Source organism: Neltuma alba, unplaced genomic scaffold (genome assembly GCF_004799145.2).
Source record: "Neltuma alba isolate B1F8T4 unplaced genomic scaffold, ASM479914v2 tig00003349_pilon, whole genome shotgun sequence".
Lineage (NCBI taxonomy): Eukaryota > Viridiplantae > Streptophyta > Magnoliopsida > Fabales > Fabaceae > Neltuma > Neltuma alba.
In genome coordinates, this window is record NW_021633248.1 from 89,300 (window position 1) to 116,344 (window position 27,045).

Genomic DNA, 27,045 nt, shown 5'->3' on the forward strand with positions numbered 1-27,045 from the left:
ATTGTATATTAACAAAGGTTAATATCATTGTAGTTCTCATAGTTTAGTTAAGTTTTAGTTTTAATCCTTGCAATTTCAAATATTTGATCTTGATCAATATAATTTTATAAAGATTTGATTTAACGAACAATTCCTATACTTTTAATAAGTGTTGGTCTTGGTCCTTATACTTAAAGTTAAACCAGGTACTCATGAAATTATAGAGATTAAAACCAACAATTTGAGACTATATGAACCAAAACTAAAGTTTGATCAAATTTTAAGCATCAACAATAATATTAACTCTATTAACGACTAAAAACAGTATAACAGCAATAATCTCACGATTAAAAATTCAAGCACGCGGCCCTTCTTTTTTCTCGTTGTTTAGGCTACAAATCTCTTTCTACTTTAAGTTAACAGCAAATTAAATTTTTATAAACAGCTCAACAAAGTCAGGTCAATCCACAAACAAATGGAACAATCAACCAATTACCGCAAACATTAATCAATAATTGAGGGAGTGTTTGGATAGAAACCAAACCATGGTTTCAGAAGTGCTTTTACGGATTACGAAGTAAATATGTGGAGGAGGTTACCTCGTTTTGCGGAAAAGTGCTTCTGAAACCACAGTTTTGGAGCACCCAAACAGGCTCTCAAGCTAGAATGCCACTATTAATTAATTCCCCAGTTATCGCAAAACTCTAGATAAACAGTTAATGAAGTGCTCAAAATCAGTCAGATTTTCTCTTTGAAAACAATTATTCCTCCGTCCTAAATATAAGACTTATTTTGTAATGTAAATTACACTACAAAATAGATCTTATATTTAGAATCGAAGGAGTATTACTTTACTATGACTTACCACTAAAGAAAAACGTAAAGATTTTTTTTTTTTTTTTTTGCCAGAGCTATTTCATAAAATTGTCCACAAACTTAATGCCTTGATGGTACGCCTTTTTCTGGTATGAGACTTGATTTTGCCAAACAATATCTGAACATAGCATTAACATCATAAATATGATAATCAACATGGACGTTTAACCAACAATAAATTTTTGGACTACCATACTGCTAAAAGTCAGAAACAATATTAATGAAGCCCATGCCCAGCTGATCAACTGGGTTCCAGTGTCGCCTCAGTTGGGGAGTTTAATATGTAACGTTTTGTCTTTTTGTTACTAATAAATTTTGTCTTGATATGAAAAATTTGTTTCTTTTTGCTCTCAATTAAATGTGGCTATTGAAAATCACATTTTTATTAAATAAGATTAGTACTTTTGGTCTCTTGTGAGGAGTAATTAAAAAATTTAATTATATTTTAAATTTTGCATAAAGATTTATAATTACGCATACAAAAATTTAAAAATTTGAGATTTTATAATCAGAAGCAGAGAGAGCAATCATAATAGGAATGATTTACCGAAAGAGAATTTCTTACAAGTTAAAACTATAATCACCAACTAAAAAAATTAAAAAGGCTTAAAAAAGTAAGTTGACCTTTTTTTTTTTTTATAGTACCAAAACAGGGGATTTGGGAGCAGAGTCACATGGAGGGATACTCCAAAAATAGAAAAAAAAAACATGGGAAAACAAATCTGAATGGGAAAGCTAGAAAGAGGCTCAAAGCCTTTCTCCGAACAATTTTTGACTAAAGCAACGTACGCGAATGTGCCATAGAGACATTAATTTTAAAATTGTTGAACAGCTACTCCATTATTTTACTTAGTATTATTACGAATTTAGAACTTGTGAATGTATGGACAAGCTTTCAGACCAAGCCATGACTATATATATATATATATATATGTATGTATGTATGTACACTCATCCAGTCCTTAATATAGAATCCAATTTTTGAGTTATTTTTTGTACTAAATATAAGACATATTTCTTATATTTATCAATTTTCTCTAAATTACCGTTATGGATACTCCCTCAATTATAATCAAGTAGAAGAAAGAGATGGGGTATTAAGAAAGATGATTATGGTGTTTTAAGAAAAATGTGTCATTTTTCTTATAATTAACTAACTTACTTAACTTTCTCAATCTAATCAAATTAATTAAATGGGTCTTATATTAAGAACCAGAGAAGTATATACACTACCTCCAATCCTTAATATAAGAGCTTGTTTGACTTTTAGTTTGATTCTAATTATAAAACCTCAATCCACTTTCTCTCTCATATTTATACTCTTTTTTTTTAGGTAGTCCTTCTAATAATAGTAGTTCTAGCCAACACACTTGATTAATAAAGATATTTTAAAAAAAAAACAACACCTATTTATTATAAATAACTAACTTAACTTATTTTCTTAATTTTTTCAAATTAGTCAACTAGTTCTTATAATGAGGATTGGAAGTAGTATATATTTTGGGAACACTATATTTCATTTTTCATTAGAAAATATCGCTCACATCCTTCACACACGCACAGAAGAGAGCAAAACACTTCTTCCTAGTATAGAAGCAACAAAACAAACACTCCTTTTTTCAATATCTATATCTACATTTTTGTTGGCAAAAAATAATCCACATTTTTAACAATAGAGCGGTGAAAGCGAACTAATTGAAAACCTGCCGCAAGCTCTGGATTTAGCGAGATGGTTCGTCTAACACTTCTTTTCAATGCCACTCGGGTCTCGATTAGGTAAATATGGTAGTTGATTAGATTTATTTACAAATTTCGAAATTTTTGGAGCTCAAATTATTATTCTTCTTAACTTCGTAAAATAGGGAACTTGATCAGTTTTACTTTCATATTTGAAGATAAGAGCTGGACAAAATTATCTTCATTGAACTTTTGATTGAAGTCAAATTACAATGGCATTTTCGTACTCATGAGACACAAGGATGGGCAAAATGGTCTTCCAGCGTGCCTACTGAGCGAGAAAACAGGCGTCTGCTAAAAGAAGCCATCTTCCCCAACTAGTTCTTTAAGCCCCCACATCTTTCTTCTTGGTTCTGAAAACCTCCATTTCCATGGTATTCACACTACTTTCCATGCTTAATCCAAGCATTCTGCACCTATCTTCAATGCTGGAGTTTTTGGCTTTTGTTTGAGGTTTTTTCTTCTTTTTTTTTTTGTCTTTTCTTTTTCTTCTTTTTTTTGGGGGGGGGGGGTAGAAATGAGATCATGTATTAATCAACTATCAGAAAATACATCGGTTCACTAAATTCAGTGAACAAAAAGAAATGACTTGATGGAGAATGATCAAAAGCATAAAGACTACTTCCAAGTTCCAGAGAATACATAGGTTCACTAAATAATGCATCTGTTTTGTAATCATAGGTTTGATCACATAAATATTGACCCACTTTTGACTTTTCTAATCAAGACACCAAGCGATTACTTTTGAATTCGATTGGATCAACTTAATTAAATTGGTGGAATCAAAAGGCTAATAAAATCAAGTAGACCACGTGGAATGAATTCAGTCTCCACGCACTAGCACAAGAAAAATCTAAAAGACCCATTCTAGTCCAACCCAAAGTCCAAAAACATCCAACTCAGCTATAATTCTTTCATTTTCCCAGTCAAAGCTATTAACTGATTGGCAATGCAACATTGGGCCGTTTTGCTTGTACGGCAAAAGGAACAAAAGCAAGGTGCCATAGATTACACTGAGGAACGACGAAATGATCTTGACCACAATGTGCCGGGAACACCCCACCGGGAAGAGGAAGATTAACGGCCAATTCAGATTATATTTCCCAATCTAGCATACCACATACAAACTTGTGTGCTACGGGGAAGAAAAAATTCTTTTCAGGGAAGAACCATCAACATATTAGCTTCCACAATTTAGAGCAATTATCCCTATACAGATATATGGTAATGCAACTACAGTAGCATAGCTCATCCTACCAGAAGGACTAGCCATCTTCTGAACCCAGTACTTGTGCCTTGAGCTCTTCTATTTTCATGGCCAGTTCATCCCTATTTTTCTGCGAGTTAATACATATAATTAATCCTATTTATCTAAATCGCCTAAAAAATATCAGCAGAAAAACCAAAATATGTACCTTGAAGAGAAGATAGCGGTAAGTGAACCATAGAGTATATGCAAGGCCCACTACTTCCAGCAATTTGGGAATCTGATGTCCCAATGATGAAAACCAAAAACAAGAGTTACATATAAAAAAATGTTTATTGCTTGAAAGCATAACATGATACTAAACCAATACAAACCAGTGGGATAGAATCAATAGCACCAACAACAGCTGATGTTAGCCACAACGCAATTACAGCACCTCCTCCATACAAGAGAATAGAACCCGTGTCATCTATGTCAAACTGAAATGAAAGGAAGGAATCAAGCTTGGGCGAGTAGCATAGTCTGTATTCAGATTCATAATAACAGAAAAACAGCTGGTTTCATGGCAGGGCATGAATATAAGGCAATAAAAAGAATTCACAAACAAAGGTCCAAACTGCATTTAATCTAACTGATCAGTGCCTTCAAAGAAGTAACTTCAAACCCATATATGATTTTGTAAAACCTAGTCACATTGCATGCTCACTTCCTCATAGCTATAGCTAATTAGATAGAAGAAACAGGACGCCAGGATAGGTTACACAAAAAGGATAAAGGCATAAAAGGATCGATAAGAAATTAAAGAGGAGGGCAAGAAGTTACATGAGAAAAATGTAGATCAGCAAAGAATGCAACCAGTTCAGAAACACACAGTTTGAATTTTAAAATCAAGGTTAATATCTCATTAATCAGCAGGAATACCATTAAATGTAAAGCGCAGATAAACACTAGAGAATCACTGTAATATTTTAACGATGCAGCCGGTGCCAATAATAAAGCATATTTTAACAACACAGCCACTACGAATAATAAAGCATATAATTGTAAATGATAATAGACAGGACAAAAGAAGTGAACACACGTAGAGTTGCTCAGGTAACCGCTCAGGTTTGACATAATTGTCAAAATCTCATGAGACATTCCATGAATATCATCAATAACCCTTACGATCATCACAGCAACTAAATTTGGAAATAGGTCTATATAACTACATAAATAGATTCACCTGCAGGACAGGCAATTTACTGTTCAATGCAAAGGAACATATCAGAAGAAAAACAGACATTTAAAAAATTTTACTAAACAAAGTTGAATTCTTTTTCAACAGTAGAAGCACTGATGCTGGAAGAATGGTTATAAAAGAGATGAGATTTCAAAATTCCTGCTTACAATTACAGGTTTTAATTAGTCACAACTGTAAGCCATTCAAAAAAAAAAAATTTGGGGGTTGGGGGAGTTAGGCTGATCCACATGAAGTTGCTCAGGTAACCGCTCAGGTTCGACATTTCTGCCGAAGTCTCATAAGACATACTATGAATGCCATCAATCTTGAATAGGGTCATCACAGCAACTCAATTTGGTGTTTTGACCGCAGTTCAAAATGAGTAAATAAATACAACCATTGGACCAAACACTCAATGCTCAATACAAGAGGCACAAATTGAAACAAAAAAATAATAGGATTATAGGGGAAAATGTACAGAGCAATGTGAAATTGTTTTCTGGGTAAAGGATGAAATATTATTAGGAAAAAGAAGATTTAAAAATTGAGGATGCAGTCAGACTTTAGTTACAAGTTTGAAAACATTAAAAACTGGTATCAGATAAAACGGGGAAGGATGAAGCCATGTGAGGTTGCTTGGATAACAACTCAGGTTCGTATCATCGAACATTCTGCGGATGTCATCAACAATCTGTAGAGTCCTCACAGCAGCTCAATTTGAACATGGGTCCATTAAGTCAAGAAATGCATATTTAGGATCAACAATTTAATGCTCAGGGTATAATTCATATTTTCAACAACAAACAAAAGGGCTATTTTGAAATTAAATAGACAAAAACCTACAGAACAAATATTTTTTAAAATAAAACAAGAATTATTGTCAGAGAGGAAAGATTACACAAGAGGTGCAAATACCAAATATAGAAAAGCTGCACTTAACCCTTGAAATTAGGAACACTCCCTTCAAGACACCAAGGCGTAAAAACCAAAAACCAATTCAAAGTATCTTGTCCCACCTGGGTTCTAAGGGATGGGAAGAAATTTGCAAGATAAAATAAAGTCAGTCCAATAATACAATACCAAAATATAAACACCAGCGGGATTGTCTCATATGGAATTAAATGGTTTCTATGAAACACAGATTCATACAACTTTCATCGGGGATTACACAACAGGAAAGTCAAATTCAATAGAAAAGCACCAAAATTGTAGTCACTAGTGAGTATAGAGAGAAACAGCCAAGCATCTAGTAAAAATATCTTCAACTGAATAGTTACGTAATAAATCACTTAATGCAGATAGGAAACCAGAATTGTAGTCCCTAGTGGGCATAGACATGACACGGACTACTAAAATCAAATAAGAGTGCAGAAAATGTAGCTCCAGCAACCTTTATATTTTCAAGTTTTTCAGCAAAATCAAACGGCTGCACTAGCTCATCCACGGGTGATTCTTCTTTTGTTTCTTCGGATGCCACGTTTCCACTGAATGCATTATTTTCGGTTGTTTTAACATCCTCCACAATTATTGCACGGTCTGGTTTCTCATCAACAAATTGACTTGGCCCACCAGATGTTTCATCGGATACTTTTGCCCTTGGTGACACATAAATCAAGGAAGTTGAACCTGAACGATAGGAAAAAGTGCAAGTCATGTATTTTATAGTAATGTTCATAATTGCTCTGCACTTAGTAAATGACGGTACAGAAAAATAGCGGCAACCTTATGTTTGCAACCGTCAGTGTCATAAGACAGAGTTCGACTACTCTAGAAGAAGTAAGAAATGCTAAGATTTTTCTAAGGTGACGTTCATTTTAGCAAGACAAACATTTTGAGGATTACTGATCTTTCTTATATTCCATGGAACTCCCTCCCCCCGGGGAGGGGATGTCGCAGGTATTCAAGTAATTTAAGACAGCAGACCACACCATAGATGAGTCTTCTCAGAACAGAATTTGAAAAAACTACGACCCCACTAATGAGTTGAGATGGAGACTGATGAGTTAAGCAATAGGAAGAGTGTTGGGATCAACTTTGTAAGAACATAAAGAGAACCCGGCGGGAAATAAAAGGGCGAAACCATATCCTTTTGTGAACGAACTACCATGCAAGAATTTTTGAAAACCAAGAGTGGCGTATCAGAATAAATAAACAGAAGTTCCTAACATAACCGGCAAACCCAATCAGCTCAAGCCCAAATAAAAGAGGGAAAATTACAGAAAAAAGTACAAGCAACCTACTTTATGATTTCGATTGAGACCGAATGTAAGGGATGAAGAACGTACGAGATAGCATGTTGCCAGAGGTGCTAATCACTGGGGTTTTTCTGAGAAAAAGGAAGGGTTTAGCGAGGGAAGGGGAATCAGGAGGAATCCCGACGCAGAAGGCATTATTATTGGGAAGTTTGAAGGAGGCCTGAACTGTACAAAGCTCCATTTCCAGAAGCTTGCAGTGGCTGTCACTGAGCGAGGAGAAATGGGGAAGAACCGAAGACGCGAAAGAAAATGAGGTTTCTCACCTCTTATATACACGTGGCCTCTAGGGTTTCCAGATTTTTTCTCTTTCTGGAGTTTACATTTTTTTGTATTTTGATGCAACGGTGGAAACCCCCAAAAAAAAAACAACAACAACAACAAAGTTTTCTCTCTTTTTTTCCCCGAGCAGGTACGTGTCAGTTTTCTTTTACGAATACTTTTTTTTTTTTGTCCAAAATTTTCTTTTACGAATACACACAAGAATACGAAGAGTTTATCACTATCATATCAATCAATTTAATCGAAATAATATTTTCTAATCAAATTAGAGTCGGTATATTTTTCAACATAGCACATACTATATTACTGTTGTTGTTATGAGTGTTTTAATTTATTTTTGAAATTTAAAATACACTTATGCTAATTTGATTAAATTTTTCCTGAGTTAATTTGATTTAAAATATTTAACATACTTTTAATAAATTATGAAAAATATATTTTAGATTTTTAGAAGTTAAACATATCCGTATGAGTTGGCTACACTGTCATTAAGGGGTGTTGGGATTTGCATTAAAAATGATTTTCAAAAATATTTTTTCGTAAATCGAAACAAATTCTTTTATATATTTATTTTATATATTGTAAAATTATTTTTTTTTCCGAGCAGGTACGTGTCAGTTTTCTTTTACGAATACTTTTTTTTTGTCCAAAATTCTCTTTTACGAATACACACAAGAATATGAAGAGTTTATCACTATCATATCAATCACTTTAATCGAAATAATATTTTCTAATCAAATTAAGTCGGTATATTTTTCAACATAGCACATACTATATTACTGTTGTTGTTATGAGTGTTTTAATTTATTTTTGAAATTTAAAATACACTTATGCTAATTTGATTAAATTTTTCCTAAGTTAATTTGATTTAAAATATTTAACATACTTCTAATAAATTATGAAAAATATATTTTAGATTTTTAGAAGTTAAACATATCCGTATGAGTTGGCTACACTGTCATTAAAGGGGTGTTGGGATTTGCTTTAAAAGTGGTTTCCAAAAATATTTTTTCGTAAATCGAAACAAACTCCTCTATATATTTATTTCGTATATTGTAAAATTATTTTTGAAACCATAGTTTGATTTCTATCTAAACACCCCCAAATTTTTTTAAAAAATATTTTTATGCAGTACGAATAGAAACATATTTTCGTCCAACAACTTACTCCAAAATTATCATAAACTTATAATATAATGATCATTCTGAAACCACAAATAGATATTTAGGACATAGCAGTGATGCTTCGAAAAAGTTAACCAATATAATTATATTAATGAGTTATGCTGAGAACAATTGAAAGAATGATAAAACTAGGACCAAGCAATTGGTTTTTCGATTTGATTAGCTTTATTAACCAAAATAACTGAATAACTAAAATATATATTTTAAACACAGAACTGCAATTAAATATTACTCCCTCCGTTTCTTATTATAAGAGACATTTGATGTTTATGGCATATTCCTATATATAAGAGACACTTACAAGTTGTCTCTACTTCTATGTGTTGATTTACTATTTTACCCATATTTATTATCTCCAACTCACACTCTCTCTTCCTCTCACTTCTCTTTCTTTTAATAATTTAATTATTTTCTCTCATGCTCTCTCTCCTTATTAATGAGGGCATTTTTGGAAAAAAATTATACTTTTTACACATTAATTGTTCTTAACTAATTTTAACTATTTTTTTTTATTAACATACTTCGGTTATTTGTCTCTTATAATAAGGAACAGAGGGAGTAGTAAATAACCAAACCAGATTAATCAAAATAATTCGGTTTTAACGTTTTTTGGGCTTTTTTTATGTGGCAATAAGCTTCTCTGTTTATTCATTGTATTAGAAGCTTAAATTAAAAATTGCTGGTAAAAAAAAAGCTTAAATTAAAAATATTATTTAAATGGGGTTAGATTAAATATGACAGAGCAGCTCAAAACTAACGTTGGATTTTTTTTTTATTGCTAAAAAGAAAAAGACAATGCAAAGTAGGACCAAAAAAAAAAAAAAAGAACAAAAGCTGTAATTATTATTACAAGTGGGGTGGACTAAGGATCCATTTGAAATAGCTTATAAATAACTTTTCCATCGTGATTTATAAAATACGAGACAAGTATGTAAAAGAAATTTTATCTCAGCTTATATGAAATATACTTATAGGTTATTTTCGCTGCTATCTCAAAGAGGCCCTAAATTGAAAGTGTGAATGGTGAAGTAGGAAACTATGATTACTGATGCAACATGAGAAGCAGAGGAGGGCAGCTGGCAGGGGCATGAGGCTGGGAAGATAAAAGGAATATCAATCTCCATCCGCTTTCCAATATCAGTTGGACATAATTCGGATGCTAAGTTATAACCCAATTTGTTTTTCAAAGACACTAACGCAGTGTTTGGTTGGAGGGTTTTTGAGGGGAGGGGATCAGTGTGTTTAGTTGAAAAAAATAGAGGGGAGGGGAGGGAAAAAGTTTGTCATTTAGTGCTCCCCTCCCTTCTTTCTGCTCCCCTCCAAATTTGGGGTTTTTTCGAGGGGAGAGAAATATTATGTTTCGTATGGACAAAATTATCCATGTTAATTTTTTAATATTCCAAGTTTACCCCTCAAACATTTTCTCCTTTCTTTCACGCTGCGTCTCTTCCTTTCTTCCCACGCGAAACCCTTTCTCCTTTCTTTCTCAAGCATCTTCGCAGGCAAAACCTTCCTTTGTCCATCTCTGCGTCCTCCAAAGATTCTATCCCTCATTTCTTCGCTCCTCGTCTCCGCTTTAGGTACACCCTGGTCACTATATTTGTGTATTTTTATAGCATTGTCTTTTATGATGATTTTATTTTTTTACGTCATATACCAATATCCCTCCAACTTTGATGATTTTATTTTTTTAATGTTAAATAATATTATAGTATTGATCGATTGTGTTGGAAGCATTTGGATCTTGTTATTGAACCAATGTCATATTATATAAATTTCATACGCCGATCAAGTGTGTTGATAGGCTTAGGAGCATGGTGAAGTGGAAAGGGGGCAGAAAATGAGATGTGATAACACCATGGCGAGGGGGTGGTGGGGCCGAAGTGATTTGGTAAGCCATGTGCGGCGGCTCTGCTTCTGGGCACTGCTCCGTCAAATCCTGCTTCCAAGGGATTCTACGAGTTCCATATTTAACATATTAACCCTTTCTTCTTCTGTCTTATTTCTAGTTAACAAGTAGTAATATTTATACCAGTTCCACGTGTAATTCCCTTTCTACTAAATGGGGTTTAAATGGTGCGTTGGTGATTGGGATTGTCATACATTCTTGTGCATGTCCTGATCAGCTAACGCTTGATTCCCCCCATGTGCCTTTCTTTTATGGCGTACCATGCTATACATACAAGGGATTCTTTCTATGAGGGTGAGAATTATTTTTTTTTTTTGGATCAAACTGATTTAGTTAGCTTCAGGTTAGGTTACAGCTGTCAACAATAAGTTGATGTCATTTGCTTATATTAAGTGGATCAGATTTGCTTCCTGATGTAAAAGAATATGTATCTTAATTTAAAATGCTCTTGATATGTCGTGTTTGGGTGGACACATGGATCAATTATTTGAATTCCTTTTGATGTCTATGCTTCTTTAAAGGGAGACTTGATGCAGGAGGGAAAAAGTAGTGTGCATCTCTGCTTCAATGCAAATCTGAATTCAATCTGTTTCTTGAGTTTTTTCTGTCGTGTTGTAAGAAATGCTTTTTTCTCAGACCAATTGTTGTGTCCATGATTGATGATGCTTCTCTTTTTCTAAAGATGCTTCTCGAGCAGTGGAAGCCAGTGATATAGTTTCTACTTTGTTTGAGTTGAGCTATTGCCTAGATATAGTTTCTGCTTTTCGAATAGTGCTGATTAAAATATGCTTCTCACGCATTTGCCTTTTGGTTTTTGATTTATAGATATAATTTATTTGTCAAATAGTGCTGATTAAATATGTCAAATCTATTTGTCATGTCTCAAGTGATCTAGTATTAATTGGATACATGTCTATATGGTTTATTAGATGGAATGGAGATCTCAAAACAATTTAGCCTTGCGTCGATGGTTGGATTTGCGTCAAAAAGCTATAGCACTACTCACATGTGTTTTTGTCTATCTTGTTATTCGGAGGAGGTGCCGTAAGAGAAAAATAAGTTGTAGTATGAGTTCAGAAAGGGAAAGGGTGCGTGAAGAAATAATGAGCCAATTAAGCACCAATGAAAAGAGTCGCAATATCATTCGCATGACTCCTAATGCTTTCCTAACATTATGTGTCTTGCTAGAAAGAGAGGGGGGGTTAAAGCCCACAAGATGGGCTACTGTGGAAGAACAAGTGGCAAAAACTCTTTACATATTAGGCCATAGAGCAAAAAATCGAGTTGTAAATTTTTTCTTTTGAAGATCTGGTGAGACAATTAGTCGCCATCTCTATAATGTGTTAGGAGCTATTATTGAAGTAGGCGATAAGTTTATTGTGCAACCTAATGGAGCAATAGTCCCTCCTGAAATCCATGCAAATGAGAGGTTTTATCCTTTTTTTAAGGATTGTATTGGCGCCATAGATGGAACACACATACGTGTGAAGGTATCTGTTAAAGATGCTCCTCGATATCGTGGTAGGAAAGAATTCCCAACACAGAATGTGTTAGCAGCTTGCTCATTTGATTTAAAATTCACCTATGTGCTCACTGGATGGGAAGGCACAGCATCTGACTCTAGAATTATGAAAAATGCATTAACACGAGAGGATAAGCTGAAAATTCCTGAAGGTAAATACTACCTTGTGGATGCTGGTTTCATGCTAACTAGTGGACTCATTACACCCTACAGAGGAGTCCGTTATCATTTGAAAGAGTTTTCAGAAAGAAATCCACCCCAAAATTATAAAGAATTGTTCAATTTGCGACATTCATCATTACCCAATGCAATTGAAAGGGCTTTTGGTGTTTTGAAAAAAAGATTTGACATTTTAGCCAATTCAGCTGAGCCTACTTATGGAGTGAAAGCTCAAACTCTTATTATTGGAGCATGTTGTATTCTTCATAACTATTTAATGAGTATAGATCCTAATGAGGATCTCATAGAAGAAGTAGATCATGAACTTGCAACTCAATCTGAGTCTAATGATAATATTCGTGATCGACGTGGTGACAATGAGGAGGCTGCTCGGGGACAGTTGATTAGAGATACTATAGCAAATGAGATGTGGATAGATTATCAAAATAGGCTAATGGGACGTGGTGGCAATGTACCCTAATCAGTTTAAAACTTGTGCTTTGATGTACTTGTTGTTTCATGTCTATTTGGTTGTATTGTATTTGATATTTGAGACTTGTTGTTTTTAAATTTGGTTGTATTGTAATAATTTTGAAGTTAAACTTTTATGTATTGTATTTGAAGTTTGAGACTTGTTACTTTTAAATTTGGTTGTATTGTAATAATTTTGTAGTTAGACTTTTATGGATTGTATTTGAAGTTTGAGACTTATTGCTTTTAAATTTTTTATGTAATGTAATAACTTTTGTTTGTCGTATTGTTTTATTATTTTGATAATAGAATGTCGCCCAAACCGAACAACAATAAGCAATATTTGAATTGGACAAGAGCGATGGATGATTATCTTGTTGACGCGTTCATGGAACAATATAACTGTGGCAATAAAGTAAATGGCACGTTCACAACCACTGCGTATGAAAACATTGTGAAAGAGATGAGTGCTTTACTTGATATTGAAATGGACAAGGAGAAGATTAAGAACAGGTGGAAAACTTTAAAAAAGAACTTCTCTGAAATTTATGATATTTTTAAAAATGGTTTAAGTGGGTTTGCTTGGAACCCATCAACCCAATTATGGGAGGCAGAAGATGAAGTGTGGGATCAACTTATTGAGGTCAGTTTATGTTATTTATTGTGGAGAATTTTTAACATCTAAACCCTCTATTTATTCATTAATATTGACTATTATTTAAATTTTTTCTTTTGTAGTCAAAGCCTAAAGCTGCAAATTGGAGAGATACTCCATTTCCCAATTATAACAAGATGATCATCTTGTATGGAAATAATAGAGCATCAGGGGAGGGAACTCATACTATAGGTGAGATGCGAAAGAGACATCATTCAATTAATGAAGAGGACTTTCTTGATACAGGCAACAACACTGAAGATGTTGCTTCCCAACATAATATTAATATGGAGCATTTTGAAATACTTGATAACAGTGTCAATCAAGATAACTCACTTGAAGTTGCAAGTGCTTCATCTAAAAAGAAGCAAAAGGTGAATTCAAATAAGGAAAAAGACTCCGAATTAAGTGAGATTAAGGATGTCATGTCTGAAATTGCACAAGCTATTAGAGAAAGTACTAGAAAGATTCCACAAGTTTCGGGTGAAGAAGTATGGAATATGATTAAAGATTGTGGCGTTTCAACAACCTATATTGCCAAGATCTATAAAGCTCTTATGGGTGATGATGGGCTACTAAGGACATTTGTTGAATGTCCCCTTGTTGGGCGCAAGGATTTGCTTATGGAAATTATGAATGATTTAGGAAATTAGTTTGCTAATCATTTGGAGACTTTTGATGTTAAGTGATGTTGATGTTACCAATTATAAATGGCTTAGAAAATTTATAGTTTGCTGACTATTTGGTGACTTTTCATATTATGTGACTTTAATGTTGCCTGTTATGAATCACTTAGGAAATATTTAGTTTACTGACCATTTGGTGATTTTTGATGTTGGGTGACATTAATGTTGCCAATTATGTAATGAACTAATGATATTTGATAATGATAATATAATATTTCTATCATGACAGCAATTTTTTTTGTAATATGATATGACGAATATATATTAATAGAGGGTGGTATGTTATAATTATATAATATATACATATTATAGCTTGTGTCTATTATAATTATATATCATAGTGTGTATTATAATTATATAATATATATACATATTATAGCTTGTGTCTTTTATAATTATATAATATTTTCTAATTTTTTTTAGTTTTATCATAATTTTTTATCACATATAAGTGAGGTAATTGGTTTTTTTGAAATTGATAAATTAGAAAATAATAATTTTGATATAAATATTGTAATAAAAGACTAAATCAATCTAAATATAGAGATAAGGGCATATTTGTCAATTTATAATCCCCTCCCCTCCCCTTCCCTTCTGAACCAAACAAGAAATCTCCCCTCCCCTCCCCTCCAACCAAACAAAACCCATGACCTCTCTTCCCTCCCCTCCCCTCCCCTCCATTGAACCAAACAAAGCCTAAATCAAATACCAAAAACTAAAATAACTTAAAACAAACAAAAAAAAGAATTGAGTTCGGTTTTTGATTTCAGTTCAGTCTTACTCACCCTTAAATAAAATAGTGTAGGAACTAGGGACTTAAGACAAACTACGTAACTTAGTTGTTAAATAATTTTTCCCTCATTTCATTGCAGATTTGAGGCAATAAGTTCTAAACCTGATTGCCATTACCATTTACCATTGGCATTATGTTAAGTGTAGCGCTCATTTTTCTGCATATTGTGCCTCTTCGGGATAGCAGTGGAAATCTCCCATAAACACTTTTTACATAAGTCAAAACAAAATTTCTTTTATATACTTACATCGTATTCTGTAAATCATTATTAAAAAGCTAATTGCAAGTTGTTTCAAAAGAGCCCATTAAATCCAGATTAAAAATGGGCCATACTGCTTATTGTTGTTAAAATTAACTGGCTATAAATTTTAAACTCCCTTCAGGTTTGGGCCTATCCAATATCTTCAACTCTAGCATCCCCTTGCACAACCCAAAACCGTAAACCTGCGATTAAATGAGGGCTTTTTTATTTTTTTAAGTTGACAATAAGAGGGCTTTCTTGTAAATAATAAAACATACAATCAAAAAGGCCTACCTCAAACTTATTGACTCAAATGAAGGGCCTATCCAACGATACAATGCTTTGTGCTTTATCGATCTCATCTCAATTTTCAAACTACTTAACCTTTCTTGAGACTTGGGATTAAATAAAGTTAAATCTGATGCAAAAAATCTTGTGGACATGCTGGGAAAGAAATTTAGTAACAAAGGAGTAAGTTTGATTTTTTTCAGATTCAGAAATTGATGAGACATTCATGAGAGCTGAAGATTCAAGCTATCTCAAAAGAACAAAACCATATAGCTGATCCTTTTACAAAAAAAGAGCTTTCAAGATCTTTCATTCAGGATTCATATCCGTTACACTTACAGACCTTAGTGTCAAAAGAATCTTTGGGATCTGACTCCCCAATGTTTTAGTTTCTATTTTTCAGGCTAGAACTCTCTCGAACTCTCTCGTACCCCCCCCCCCGGGGGAAAAAAAAAGAAAAGCAGCGAGGACATCTCAGGTCTCATTTCATTTTTGTGAGATCATCCCTTGAACTTCCTTCAGGGCTTCTTGTTCATGATCATCCAACTCAATTTAACATCAATAAAGTGTGTGAGTATGTGTGTGTGTGTGTTTACACTCTCAAGTTCACTTCTCAACGCTAGTTTTCTAATCCTTCCTTCCACATTATCTTATAAGTACTCACTCACGCAATGACACGTGGACGCAATGCTCATAATTATCATGACGATTAACATTAAGACTATCCTGAAGAGGACCACATATTGGAGTCATGAGGACAAACAACCCAGTCACTCTCGGACAAAATTGATTATCGATGGAATTCTGGCGTGCCCCTCCTCCATACAATAATCATGAATTCTTAAAGAACGTGGTGTTCCTGTCTGTGGGACATTGTCAAATATTGCTAACACCAAAGCAGAACAAGTCTCGTCATCATTTTCATTTTCGTCACTAACAAATCCAAGCAACGCAAACATCAAGAAGAGTACTAAATATTCTCCAAATTGACCATTTATGCAATATATGTTGGGCAAAAGTAAGGCTTCTCTTGATCCGTCAAAGGACGCGTATGTGATTCTCTCTCTGCAAACCCATCACTGATACTATGACTACAAGGTAAGAAAAGGGCTTTTCTCTTTTCTTTTTCATCATTCCTTTCTCTTATTCAAAGCTGTGGAGCTTTGACCATGGAGTTCAGAGTCATTCTGGAGCGACATAGAGGGGGGAATAATCTGCATAAAAGAAATCAATGTCGTGAAAGACAGACAACTCAAGTGTGGAAGAATATGTTATCCGATGATGTAGTAACAACAAATTACAACGGTAAACTTCTTTGGTTATATTTATAATTGTCACGGTCAGTCTAATCGTGGTTCTCTTCAACTTTTATATATAAAAAGCACTAATGATATGTCTTTTATAACCACTTTTGGTTCATGTACTGCAAACTAAAGATTAGAAAGTTTAACTTCATATTTGACATGTTGCACCACCGTACCAAGACGCAAAGAAGTCACAGTGATGAGATTCTGGTTTATATCAGTGGTAATGGAGTCAATTTCAGAGAAGCCATGGCTTAGCTTAGCGTAGCCTATGGTCTCCTTTCCTTTCATTTAATTTGAATGTTTTTGTGGGGAACTCAAGGAAGAACTTTGGAGGGAATGGATCAAAATAAAAGAGAAAGCAAAAGGTTAAAAAAGGGGCAATTCAGGACCACCAAGCTGGAGCTAGCCATAGAAGTCGAAGGCTGGTCATTGCTACAAAGTGTGTGTGTAATGTGTAACAACCATATAAAGGGTTCAAATAACAAAATTGAGAAAACACGTGACTGTGGGATACGTTGAGAATAGGGAATTTTTGGGAGACAGCCCAATAGAGGAAGTGGATGGAAAGGTAGAGTGGTAGAGTATCTTAGGAGGCATGAGGGAAAAGGAGAGGAGGGGATAGAATCTCTAGGCGATGAAAAGTGTTAGAGATCTGTGTTGCTCTTGTTTAAAAAACAAAAAAGATGCATTAGCATTTAATTACCATGCATCTTTTGATTTCCTCTTCAAATTGCTAGTTATATTAATAAGGTTTTGGAATCCTTTTTGGAATTCATATTTGTTCATTTGTCGAGAAGCATACACAAGCCAACCTAACATTGTGGGGAGACCTCTCCTTATTGTGTTTGATGATTTTGGCTTCTTTAACTTTAGGATAGATTATTATCCATAAATATAATATCTACATGTGAACTTTCTCTCTTTCTCTATAAGGCCATATTTTAATCTTGAATTTATAATAAAAGCAGAACATTTTAGTTTGGTCTGCAAGTATAATGTTAGGTAGCATGTGATATATGCAGTTGAAATTACTCACACATATTATGATGAATGAAATCTCCTTCTTTGTGATCAATCCATGGGCTAAAATAAAATTAATTGCTCATCACCCACATGGCCACACCCTTCCCACATTTCTAAATAATAATTACTATTATTTCCTAATATTACATCTAAATTAATGATAATTTATTAAATAAACGAAAAAATCACTTTTGACCTACTAGCTATTGGATTTTTAAACATATCATAGTATGCATGAATGTTCAAGTTATTTTAAAGTATAGGTTGAATAGTTTGGATTTGACTGAATCTAAATTAATTGACGGGATCAACAAATATCAAATAAATGTGGCCAAAAGAATAGAATTCTTTTGAAATATAGGAGGGTGACAGTTAAGTTTCAAAATATCAACTTAATTATATTTAGCTTTCGAAACAATCTCTACTTACAAATTATATTCCACTACATTATGAATAAGAGAATAATAGTTGGATTTTTTTTAGATTTAAATATATTAGATTAATTTATAAAGATCTAATTGCGAATTCACATTATCAATCAATATGCATTCATGAGAAGTTCATGATTTCTTTTATTTCATCCAAAAGTTATTACATTGTTTTGATTGCACATTAGCTAAACTATTTAAATAATTATGGGTGACCAAAAGGAAGCTTAGGTGAACTCAATTAGCTCTAAGGATAAGCAAAACCAAATGGAAACAGAAAAATGGATCAAACCAAATATAATTCGGTTTATTTAGTTTTTCTGGCTTTTGGTTTGGCTAATTTTTATGATACTAATTCATTGGTTAGTTCGATTTTTTTAGTATAAAAAATAACTGAGTTGAATTGAATACACATAAATATGTTTTTTTATATTTTTTATTTTATATATGACAGAATGAGTTTGATTTTGTGAGGAAAAATTTCTCTTCAATTATTTTCTTAAGAGGATTTAATTTAATTTCTATATGTGACATGATTAGGAAAAAAAACACGCCGCATATTGCATGAATAATCAATTTCCGTGGAATAAAATATAGTGAAAAAAGTTCTTGCAAAAATAATGTAGTGAAAAAAGTAATAGTTAACTTACTCTTATCTGTTTGTATAAAGTCTGTGGCCAAAAAAAAAAACAGATTTTGTTCCTAATCAGTTAAAATTTAAGAGTTGCAATGCTTCCACTATGATATTTAAAATAATAATAAAAATTTTTTGTTAAAAAAAAATAAAGAAATTGCCCAATTGATCCAAACTTATTTTTATTAAAAAAATGATTGCTCACCTTTAATTAGATCATTTTTTTTTGGGTCAACACCTTTAATTAGATCTAAAAACTAAATTTCTAGTCGGAAAAAAAAACATAAATTTGTAAATAAATCTATTTACAAAAACCGGAACGGACTTAAGGTTGATAATCGAACTAAACTGAACCAAGATAATTTGGTAATTTGGTTAGGTTCGGTTCGGTTAATACTTTTTGTGAGTTAGAAATTTCCAATACAGTATGTCCATGACATGAGATTGATTCTTGGAAGTGATAAATGAAAACTTGGACTTCTTCCACAAAGTTTAAAATAAATGAGATTCTCAAAACGATTCAAGGAAAACATATTCTCGAAATATGTTTAGATACTAACTATACTCCTCTGATCCTTAATATAAAACTCATTTAACTAATTTGATTAGATTAAGAAAGTTAGGTAGGTTAGTTAATTATAAAAAATGTGACATGTTTTTCCTAAAACACCATAATCATCTTTCTTAATACTCTATTTTCCTCTTCTACTTGATTATAGTTGAGAGAGTATCCGTAGGGGTAATTTAGAGAAAATTGATAAATATGATAAATGGATCTTATATTTAGGATCAAAACTATCTCAACAATTGGGTCCTATATTAAGAACCGGAGGAGTACTAATTTATACTCATATTAGTTAATTAACCAAACCGATATAACTATATAAACTTGAGTAATTAGCTGAATCAAATAATTGAATTAATTAAACAAAATAGACCAAACTTAATCTGGGTCGGTTTACTTTTTAATTTTGATTTGATTCCACTCACTCTTATAAATAAATGAGAATAAAATGGAAGGCATATAACATCAAATATAATGAATTTATTTTACATTTAAATATTTGATACATCACTTAAATTATGACATTCACAGAACGCATACATGTTCTATTCATATCAAATTTAGAAGTGAAAACATAACACAGGTAAATAACTCATCACACTTTATGTAAATACAGGACTATTAGTATTTGTTTTTAGATTATATTTGTCTATTTTAAATTTAATCACTTATACTTATTAATATTGATATATTTCGTACACTAAGTATCACTTTCATACTCATGCTTCTATCACTGACCTATGAATCGACGCCTCACTCAATTTAACTAGTTCAATTATTCTTTCCTCATTATCAACTATTTCTTTTCATGATTTTTAACTGTTTTATGACATAATATTTCATTAGGTATTTTTATAATATTTATCACATTGTTGTTATCCTTATTATTCAGTAATAACAAAATGAGTGTCCTATATATATTTTGCCCGAAGCCTAAAAATCAAAGGATATTGTTTATGGTATATAGATAGCATAGCGTGTTGTATATTCAATATTTTACATTGATTGATATTGATTATCATTTTTTTTACAGTTTTTTTTATCTAAATACACAATAAACATTTATTTGTTGCAACATCAATTCTTATTACATCCCCTTTAGAATGGTTGTTTTAGTAAAAACTTAAATATACTCTCTTTAATAGCGGAGGAAATAGATACCTATATGACATGATTCACGAGGAGAGTAAGTATAACTAACTTTAACATTAACGGTATAATTCATAACCTCCCTCTTTTAAAAAAAGGTACATGTGTTATTACGATGCAAGTAAGGCCGACCTTTGAATCGGTTGAGACAGTAAATTAAGAGTTAGTAGATCAGATCGAAGTCAAACAAGGGATCAAATGGTTAAGAAATAAAAAAAATTATAAATTAATTTAAATTCTCATCATGTTATCCAAAAGACTAAATATTAATTTAATACCTTGAATTTCTAACAAAATAATTATATACTTATATTTTCTTTCCATTTTTTCCTACAATTCCCTTGACAAATTGATATCATTGTATCATATTATTAAAATCACTAAATATTCATTTAAGCAAAATATCAAACTAGATTCATGGCAACAAAATATTCCTATCTACAATTCTTTAGTCTCTAATTAATAATTTTTTTAGTATTAAAATAATTTTTAAAAAAAATAATTGAGTTAACCCACCAAATGGGCTCAAGTTAACTGGGTTTCTCCCTGGTTGACTAGGTCTCACCAAGTCAACCCATCTGCTAGTTTTTTAGCTGACCGAACCGACTAAGTATCGGTTGGCCGGTTTTCGGTTCGATTGTCAATAGTATGGATATAAGGCCATTGATGGTCCCCTTATCATCATTTACATTGTACATACTAAATGTAGTTAAAATATTGCTTATTAAAAAAAGAAGGTTTTATGGTATTGTATTTGTTAAAATCATCTTATTAGTTGGTATAAGAAAAATACTAACTTTAAAGGATCTGTCTTATAAATAATGTTGAACTTATTAATAATGAGAGGATGGATTATTATAATTTCAATAAATTAGCAACCTCAACTCATAATTTACTCAATACCTCCTCTTACCTTTTCATATGGTCAATGCAATTGAAAATACAAACACACACTAGGCTTCACCAAAAGTGAAACTTTGACATTGGTAGTTATGTTTTTTTTTTTTTAATAATGTTAGTCCAATGTACGCCTTAACTTCAATTTAAATACAACAAGACAAAATTAAAAACAGAATACATGTCTCGGTTTATTAATTATAATTTTTCATATGATTTTACATTTTAATTAAAAAAATTATGCATAGTTCAAGAGGTGGGCTAGTTTATTGGAAATTTTCTCTAAATTACATAAATGTTGATTTATCTATCATTCATCAAAAAATATAATCTCTCCCTAAAAATGACTTCTCAGTATGATGAATAAGCCATCTATTTCACATTGAAATATCACAAAACAAATTCAAGAAAAAAAGGATTTTACTTGGGGGAAAAAGCTGTCCCTTGCCCTGATTTTTCTCTTGTCAAGCAATCTCAATTTCAACCCCAATTATACATTTATTTTTTGAATCACCGGATCGGCAAAATCTTTTTGGCGTTATTGCTTTCGTTTTTGGTTCTGTAACTACGGATGCTCAACCTGCTTACTCCATCTCTCTTCTCTTACCCTAAAATAAGGCACATGTCCGCTTCTACATAAAGCTCATCTCTTTCGCTAGTCGCTACTCTCCTTCCATCCCTTACACTTTGTGCCACTCCACACTTTCTCCCTCTCTTTCCCTTTCTATAATGCTTATCTGGGTTTCCCATTTTGTTCGTAACGCTCCATAAAGTTAATTTCTTTTAATCTTTCTGCTGAATGCTAATTTGATGAGGAAGTTTCGTTCGATTTTATCAGCATTTTAAGGTCATTCAATGGCAGACAACGTGGACCCTGTGACTTCAAACCTTCTGTGTCCGGAAAACAGCAATACATGCTTTGACAATTCCGAATGTAATACCGAGGATGAGTTTGGAATTTCTTTTAACCAGCAAAACGATAAGGGACGTCATCATTGTCCGCCTTGGGATAGCCATGGATCCGTGCGTTTTCCGATTCAGAGTGATGAAAGAGTCAGACTAATGGTTGAGAGGGAGAAGGAGCATTTGCCCAGAAATGATTACCTGAAGAGGCTGCGTAGTGGAGACCTGGAGTTGAGTGTTAGGAGGGAGGCCCTTGATTGGATTCTGAAGGTCGGTTTCTTAATCTTGCACATGTCATTTTGGGTTTATGCTTGCTTGATTCATTAGAAATTCCCTTGTACCACGTTCCTATGCTCATTCGAAGAACAGGACTACGATCAATCTTGTCGTTTGTATTGACTTTTAAGCTCGTAGCTCAAGTACTTCTTACGCTTTTTGTCTCATCGGGAACATTCGGCTCTTATGTCTCGTTTTCTCCAATAGTAATCGATTTACGAGGTCTACCTTTCTAGTTGGATTTCAATTGGATTGTGCTAATATTCTGTGCTTCTCTCTGTTTTGTAAAAATCGACATTGATGATGGGGCAGTGGTCTTAGTGTGTAGTCCTGAACTGATCTTGCAGCAACTTGTCGAAATTCTGAACTGGATTTACATTTTCCTTCTTTCTAGCTTGTCTGTTATTTCAATTCTGTGCAAACACCCCCCCCCCAAAAAAAAATTGTAGCTGTTACACTGATCAAGTCCTCTTTCTTGTTTTTGAGTGGGAACTTCTCTTTGTAACTCTAATTTGTATTGTCTCATCAACAGGCTCATGCTTATTATGGTTTTGGCCCGTTGAGCTTTTGTCTATCTGTGAACTACTTGGATCGATTCCTATCAATACATGAGTTGCCTGTAAGATCCAATATCTAAGCTAAGCATTCTGTCTTGTTAACTTTTCTTTGTGTGATTTCTTTCTGATGGTCTAATGTCTTTGTATTTGGTTTTACTGGTCTATTTAGAGAGGCAAATCCTGGACCGTGCAATTGCTAGCTGTGGCTTGTTTGTCACTGGCAGCCAAAATGGAGGAGATTGAAGTGCCTCTCTTAGTAGATTTACAGGTGAAGAATCATGTAACATCTTAAGATGATTATACCACATTTTCTGTGTCATTTCCTCTAATTTTCTTATTGATATTGGGAATGGGTAGGTTGGAGAACCAAAGTATGTGTTTGAAGCTAAAACCATTGAAAGAATGGAGCTACTAGTGTTAAGCACATTGAGATGGAAAATGCACGCTTTAACTCCTTGTTCCTTCATAGACTACTTCCTCAATAAACTTACTACCGGGAAACATCCAACAAATTCATCCATTTCAAGATCAATACAGCTCATAGTTGGCACAATTAGGGGTAAACCCCCAAATTCTGTTTCAATGTCTTGTCTTTTTGTAGATTTCTGTTCTTGAGGAGTAATGAGTTTAAGCAGTGCTTGTTGGGAAATCAATGCAGGTATTGACTTCTTGGACTTCATGCCTTCTGAAATTGCTGCAGCAGTGGCCATTTCTGTTGCAAAGGAACTGCAAACAATTGAGATTGACAAGGTCGTCTCTGGTTTAATGATGGAGGAAAAGGTAAAAACTGGTGGCTCCCACACAACAAACAGCATAAAACGACAAATTTACTTTTGCTCTGGGAGAGTAAATAATTGTGTATGACATAATCCTCCTTAGAGTGAATTGTTCTGTATCTTGAAAGTTCCATTGTGTTTTTCTTCTTGCAGAGAGTTCTCAAGTGTCTTGAACTGATAAGAGACTTGTCCTTGACGAGTTTTTCTGCAAGTATGAGCAGAAACTTAATGCCATTGGTGCCCCAGAGCCCAGATGGAGTGCTGGATGCTGCATGCTTGAGCTACAAAAGTGATGAATTAACTGTTGGGTCATATCAAAACTCTTCACAAAATACTTGTAATGCTAAGAGGACCAAATCAGACAGACCTTCTTCTGATGGGACTTTCAAGTCATAAATGAAAGTTTCTTCACTTAGTTTGGTTGAATGAAAGTTTGGTGTGGCCTTGGAATTAAAAGGGCATCCCTCTGTGACACACTTAGTGGGAAGAAGAGCGTGTTTTGAATGAACAAGAGAAATTTAAGAGGTATCATGCTTGTAGCATGAAAAAGATAAGCTATTACATGTTCATAATCAGATTCATAAACAGCAAAAAATGCTATGGAGGTGTGGATGATGAAGGCAATTTTGATGAATTAATGTGTTGAAGGCCAGCATGACAGCTATGAAGTTGCTATTTTTGGTGGAAAATCTATCAGTATTATCATTATATTATTTGATTGTACTTTCATTTCAGGAGGAAGAGAAGGAATTTATGGAGGGAATTTTTTTGTTGATGTTTTATGTGTTTTATGGCAAACATAAATACATCAGTTACAATAAAAACATTTCTTCATAACCAGAAGTTTTAGATTCCAATATGATTCCACAGATTCACATTTGTTGGGCAGCCAAGCAACTAGTTTGGTCATGAGAAGCTTGTGTTCAGTCGGTTTAAGATTTTATTCCTGAGAAGCAATAAAGGTGAGTAATTTGATATTAAATTCTAATAGGACCCTGTAAATTTATTGCATAGGCAATTGGTTATTGTTATTTATGGAGCAAATGGATATTGTGTAAATTATATTTACAAAATAAATTATAAGTCAATTTGCATGGTCCGGAGAGTAAATATGAATTACCCTTTTTATGCTAAATTCACAATAGAGGGTTTTGTTTTGTTTTTAAATGTTATATTTTAGTTCATTCTGTCTCTCAAATTTTTTAAAAAAATTTTAAACCCCCCGAATTAATTACACATATTAAGTAGGGTATTTTCTTAAGAGAGTAATTTTTCAATAAAAATAATTAAAATGAATACTTTAATAAAACAAACATAAATTTTTTTACAAAGAATTTTCTTGACTAATTTTTTTAATATCTACAAATTAACTGTTGGACTCTTATATTTAGAATCAGAAAAAAATAATATTCACATAATCAGGCACTAGACTTAATAGAAAAATAGTTGTATAGTTTAAGAGAATTCATGTTTAATCTCCTATACCATGCATGTTTTGAGCTTCTGACCCAGGATTTTTTTGAATTGTCAAAAGGTGAAAAATGATCAAACTAGTAAAATCCGATATTTATATTTGTGAGCACTAGAAGGACATAGGCATATAGCTTATAGGGATTGGGAAACCATTAGTATGGGACCTACAGGTCATGAGGGAAGCAAGAAGGGTTATGTGGTCCTCCCCAAGCTTTTTGCTTTGAGTTGTTGACCAGTCAAACTCTCATGTTTAAAGAGGCTTTTATTATAAATTTACCCCTTTAAAGATTTTATTAGAAAAAGTACACTGTGCAAACCGTATAAAGTTTTCATTGTTACATATATTATTATATATGCTTAGCTCTGCACTGCAATGTAACAGTTCTATGGCAAACAACAACAAATAAAATATTTTTTGGGACAGAATAATAAGGTGATATTTAAAAAAATTAGAATAATCCAAACAGCTAAGCATGGTCAAATTGATTAATGATAATCAAAACCCTAATAACTCTTGACATTGTACAAAATATACATTTGATGGATCCCAATATACCCCTAGATATGCATCGCATATGTAAAGAAGTATCACAAGTGGGAACTGACAATTCCCTTCAAATTCTAAAACCATAATTAATCCTTCAAATTATATACTAATAAAACCCCATTTCGGTTTATACTTTATTTGTTTTACTAATTACATTTCAGTTCATAAAACTGAAAATGATTTGCTCGCTTCCGAATTTGTGAACATATGCACAGTGCAAAAGGCTTATTATGTAAAGCTCTAAACTTCGAGTCTGGACACAGGACCAGACAAAGGACCCTTCTTGGTTAATATATACAAATGATATGTTCTCACACTCTTCATTGCTTCAAAATCAAAAACGAATTAGCATGTTTTCCTATCTGATGACTGATGAGACACTTCACTGCTAATATTAATAGATAAACAAGAATCTTAACAAAACCAAAGACGATTAGAATTGGATCGAGTGGGTGTCTTTGGAGCATATATAGATATCATTCTCAAAATCATAGTATAGGAACAAATGGCAGATGAAGATCACAGAAATCCGGAAAAAGCGACAAGAATATAGTAAGATTTAGAATAATGTTGGTTTTCCTTTATATCGTGGTGTCAGTATTATTTCTGGTCCGAGTCTCTCGGTCTGTGTATGCTAAATGCATGTGAGCTGCGTTAGGTATTGGGGGACGACACAGAACAGTGTACTGCCACAAACTGACTGAGGTTGTTGAAATTTTTACAGCTTTGAGTCAATGAAGTGACGAACTCTCTCTGGGCCATCCTCTCTCTCTCACCGGTCCCTCTCAGTCTCATACACACACATGCTCATCAACATCATCATCATCAACTTTGTTCAGTTTTTTAACTGCTAAGAAGAAAAAAGATTAGGTTTTCTTTAACCTGATATATAATCTTTGTTTACTGGATACACGCTCCAATTATGCTATTCCCTAACTAACTTTGCCCTTTATATATATAATTACAGCTTTCAGTCGTCAATGAAGTGATGAACTCTCTCTGGCCATCCTCTCTCTCTCTCTCTCACCAGGCCTTCTCAGTCTCATA

The 27,045-nt window shown here is 33.1% G+C and overlaps 4 protein-coding genes and 2 non-coding genes across 6 annotated transcripts; 3 read left to right on the top strand and 3 right to left on the bottom strand.

Moving 5' to 3' along the window:
• Nucleotides 1–3,192: 3,192 nt before the first annotated feature.
• LOC114741326 (protein CURVATURE THYLAKOID 1D, chloroplastic-like) lies at nucleotides 3,193–7,513 on the bottom strand. The gene is made up of 5 exons (XM_028929577.1): nucleotides 7,307–7,513; nucleotides 6,412–6,647; nucleotides 4,174–4,278; nucleotides 4,008–4,079; nucleotides 3,193–3,929 (listed from the first exon to the last, which is right to left on the bottom strand). Exons 1-5 carry the CDS (start codon nucleotides 7,455–7,457, stop codon nucleotides 3,858–3,860), a joined length of 636 nt encoding a protein of 211 aa, XP_028785410.1. The 5' UTR covers nucleotides 7,458–7,513; the 3' UTR covers nucleotides 3,193–3,857.
• LOC114741334 (small nucleolar RNA snoR128) lies at nucleotides 4,887–4,980 on the bottom strand. The gene has a single exon (XR_003739764.1). It is a non-coding gene; the product is annotated as a small nucleolar RNA snoR128 (small nucleolar RNA).
• On the bottom strand, nucleotides 5,276–5,369 carry LOC114741335 (small nucleolar RNA snoR128). Its single transcript, XR_003739765.1, has one exon. It is a non-coding gene; the product is annotated as a small nucleolar RNA snoR128 (small nucleolar RNA).
• A 3,084-nt stretch (nucleotides 7,514–10,597) lies between the features above and the next one.
• On the top strand, nucleotides 10,598–12,810 carry LOC114741331 (uncharacterized). The gene is made up of 3 exons (XM_028929582.1): nucleotides 10,598–10,630; nucleotides 11,578–11,692; nucleotides 11,996–12,810. The coding sequence occupies exons 1-3, from the start codon at nucleotides 10,598–10,600 to the stop codon at nucleotides 12,808–12,810; spliced, it is 963 nt and encodes a 320-aa protein (XP_028785415.1).
• Nucleotides 12,811–13,161: 351 nt separating this feature from the next.
• LOC114741332 (uncharacterized protein At2g29880-like) lies at nucleotides 13,162–14,108 on the top strand. Its single transcript, XM_028929583.1, has 2 exons — nucleotides 13,162–13,443; nucleotides 13,539–14,108. Exons 1-2 carry the CDS (start codon nucleotides 13,162–13,164, stop codon nucleotides 14,106–14,108), a joined length of 852 nt encoding a protein of 283 aa, XP_028785416.1.
• Nucleotides 14,109–22,099: 7,991 nt separating this feature from the next.
• LOC114741333 (cyclin-D4-1-like) lies at nucleotides 22,100–24,753 on the top strand. The gene is made up of 6 exons (XM_028929584.1): nucleotides 22,100–22,639; nucleotides 23,178–23,264; nucleotides 23,372–23,470; nucleotides 23,560–23,761; nucleotides 23,861–23,982; nucleotides 24,132–24,753. The coding sequence occupies exons 1-6, from the start codon at nucleotides 22,322–22,324 to the stop codon at nucleotides 24,372–24,374; spliced, it is 1,071 nt and encodes a 356-aa protein (XP_028785417.1). The 5' UTR covers nucleotides 22,100–22,321; the 3' UTR covers nucleotides 24,375–24,753.
• Nucleotides 24,754–27,045: the final 2,292 nt, after the last annotated feature.

What these genes read in the sequence shown, in the direction of transcription:
- LOC114741331 (XM_028929582.1), top strand. Translation starts at nt 10,598, where the DNA reads ATGGCGAGGGGGTGGTGGGGCCGAAGTGATTTG. An exon ending in GGTGGGGCCGAAGTGATTTG is followed by an intron (nt 10,631 to 11,577) that starts GTAAGCCATGTG and finishes ATGGTTTATTAG; the next exon opens with ATGGAATGGAGATCTCAAAA. An exon ending in TGTTATTCGGAGGAGGTGCC is followed by an intron (nt 11,693 to 11,995) that starts GTAAGAGAAAAA and finishes ATAATGTGTTAG; the next exon opens with GAGCTATTATTGAAGTAGGC.
- LOC114741332 (XM_028929583.1), top strand. Translation starts at nt 13,162, where the DNA reads ATGGATGATTATCTTGTTGACGCGTTCATGGAACAATATAACTGTGGC. An exon ending in TGTGGGATCAACTTATTGAG is followed by an intron (nt 13,444 to 13,538) that starts GTCAGTTTATGT and finishes TTTCTTTTGTAG; the next exon opens with TCAAAGCCTAAAGCTGCAAA.
- LOC114741333 (XM_028929584.1), top strand. Translation starts at nt 22,322, where the DNA reads ATGGCAGACAACGTGGACCCTGTGACTTCAAACCTTCTGTGTCCGGAA. An exon ending in CCCTTGATTGGATTCTGAAG is followed by an intron (nt 22,640 to 23,177) that starts GTCGGTTTCTTA and finishes TCTCATCAACAG; the next exon opens with GCTCATGCTTATTATGGTTT. An exon ending in TATCAATACATGAGTTGCCT is followed by an intron (nt 23,265 to 23,371) that starts GTAAGATCCAAT and finishes TGGTCTATTTAG; the next exon opens with AGAGGCAAATCCTGGACCGT.
- LOC114741326 (XM_028929577.1), bottom strand. Translation starts at nt 7,457, where the DNA reads ATGGAGCTTTGTACAGTTCAGGCCTCCTTCAAACTTCCCAATAATAAT. An exon ending in AAAAACTTGAAAATATAAAG is followed by an intron (nt 4,279 to 6,411) that starts GTTGCTGGAGCT and finishes CTTTCATTTCAG; the next exon opens with TTTGACATAGATGACACGGG. An exon ending in CTATTGATTCTATCCCACTG is followed by an intron (nt 4,080 to 4,173) that starts GTTTGTATTGGT and finishes TTGGGACATCAG; the next exon opens with ATTCCCAAATTGCTGGAAGT.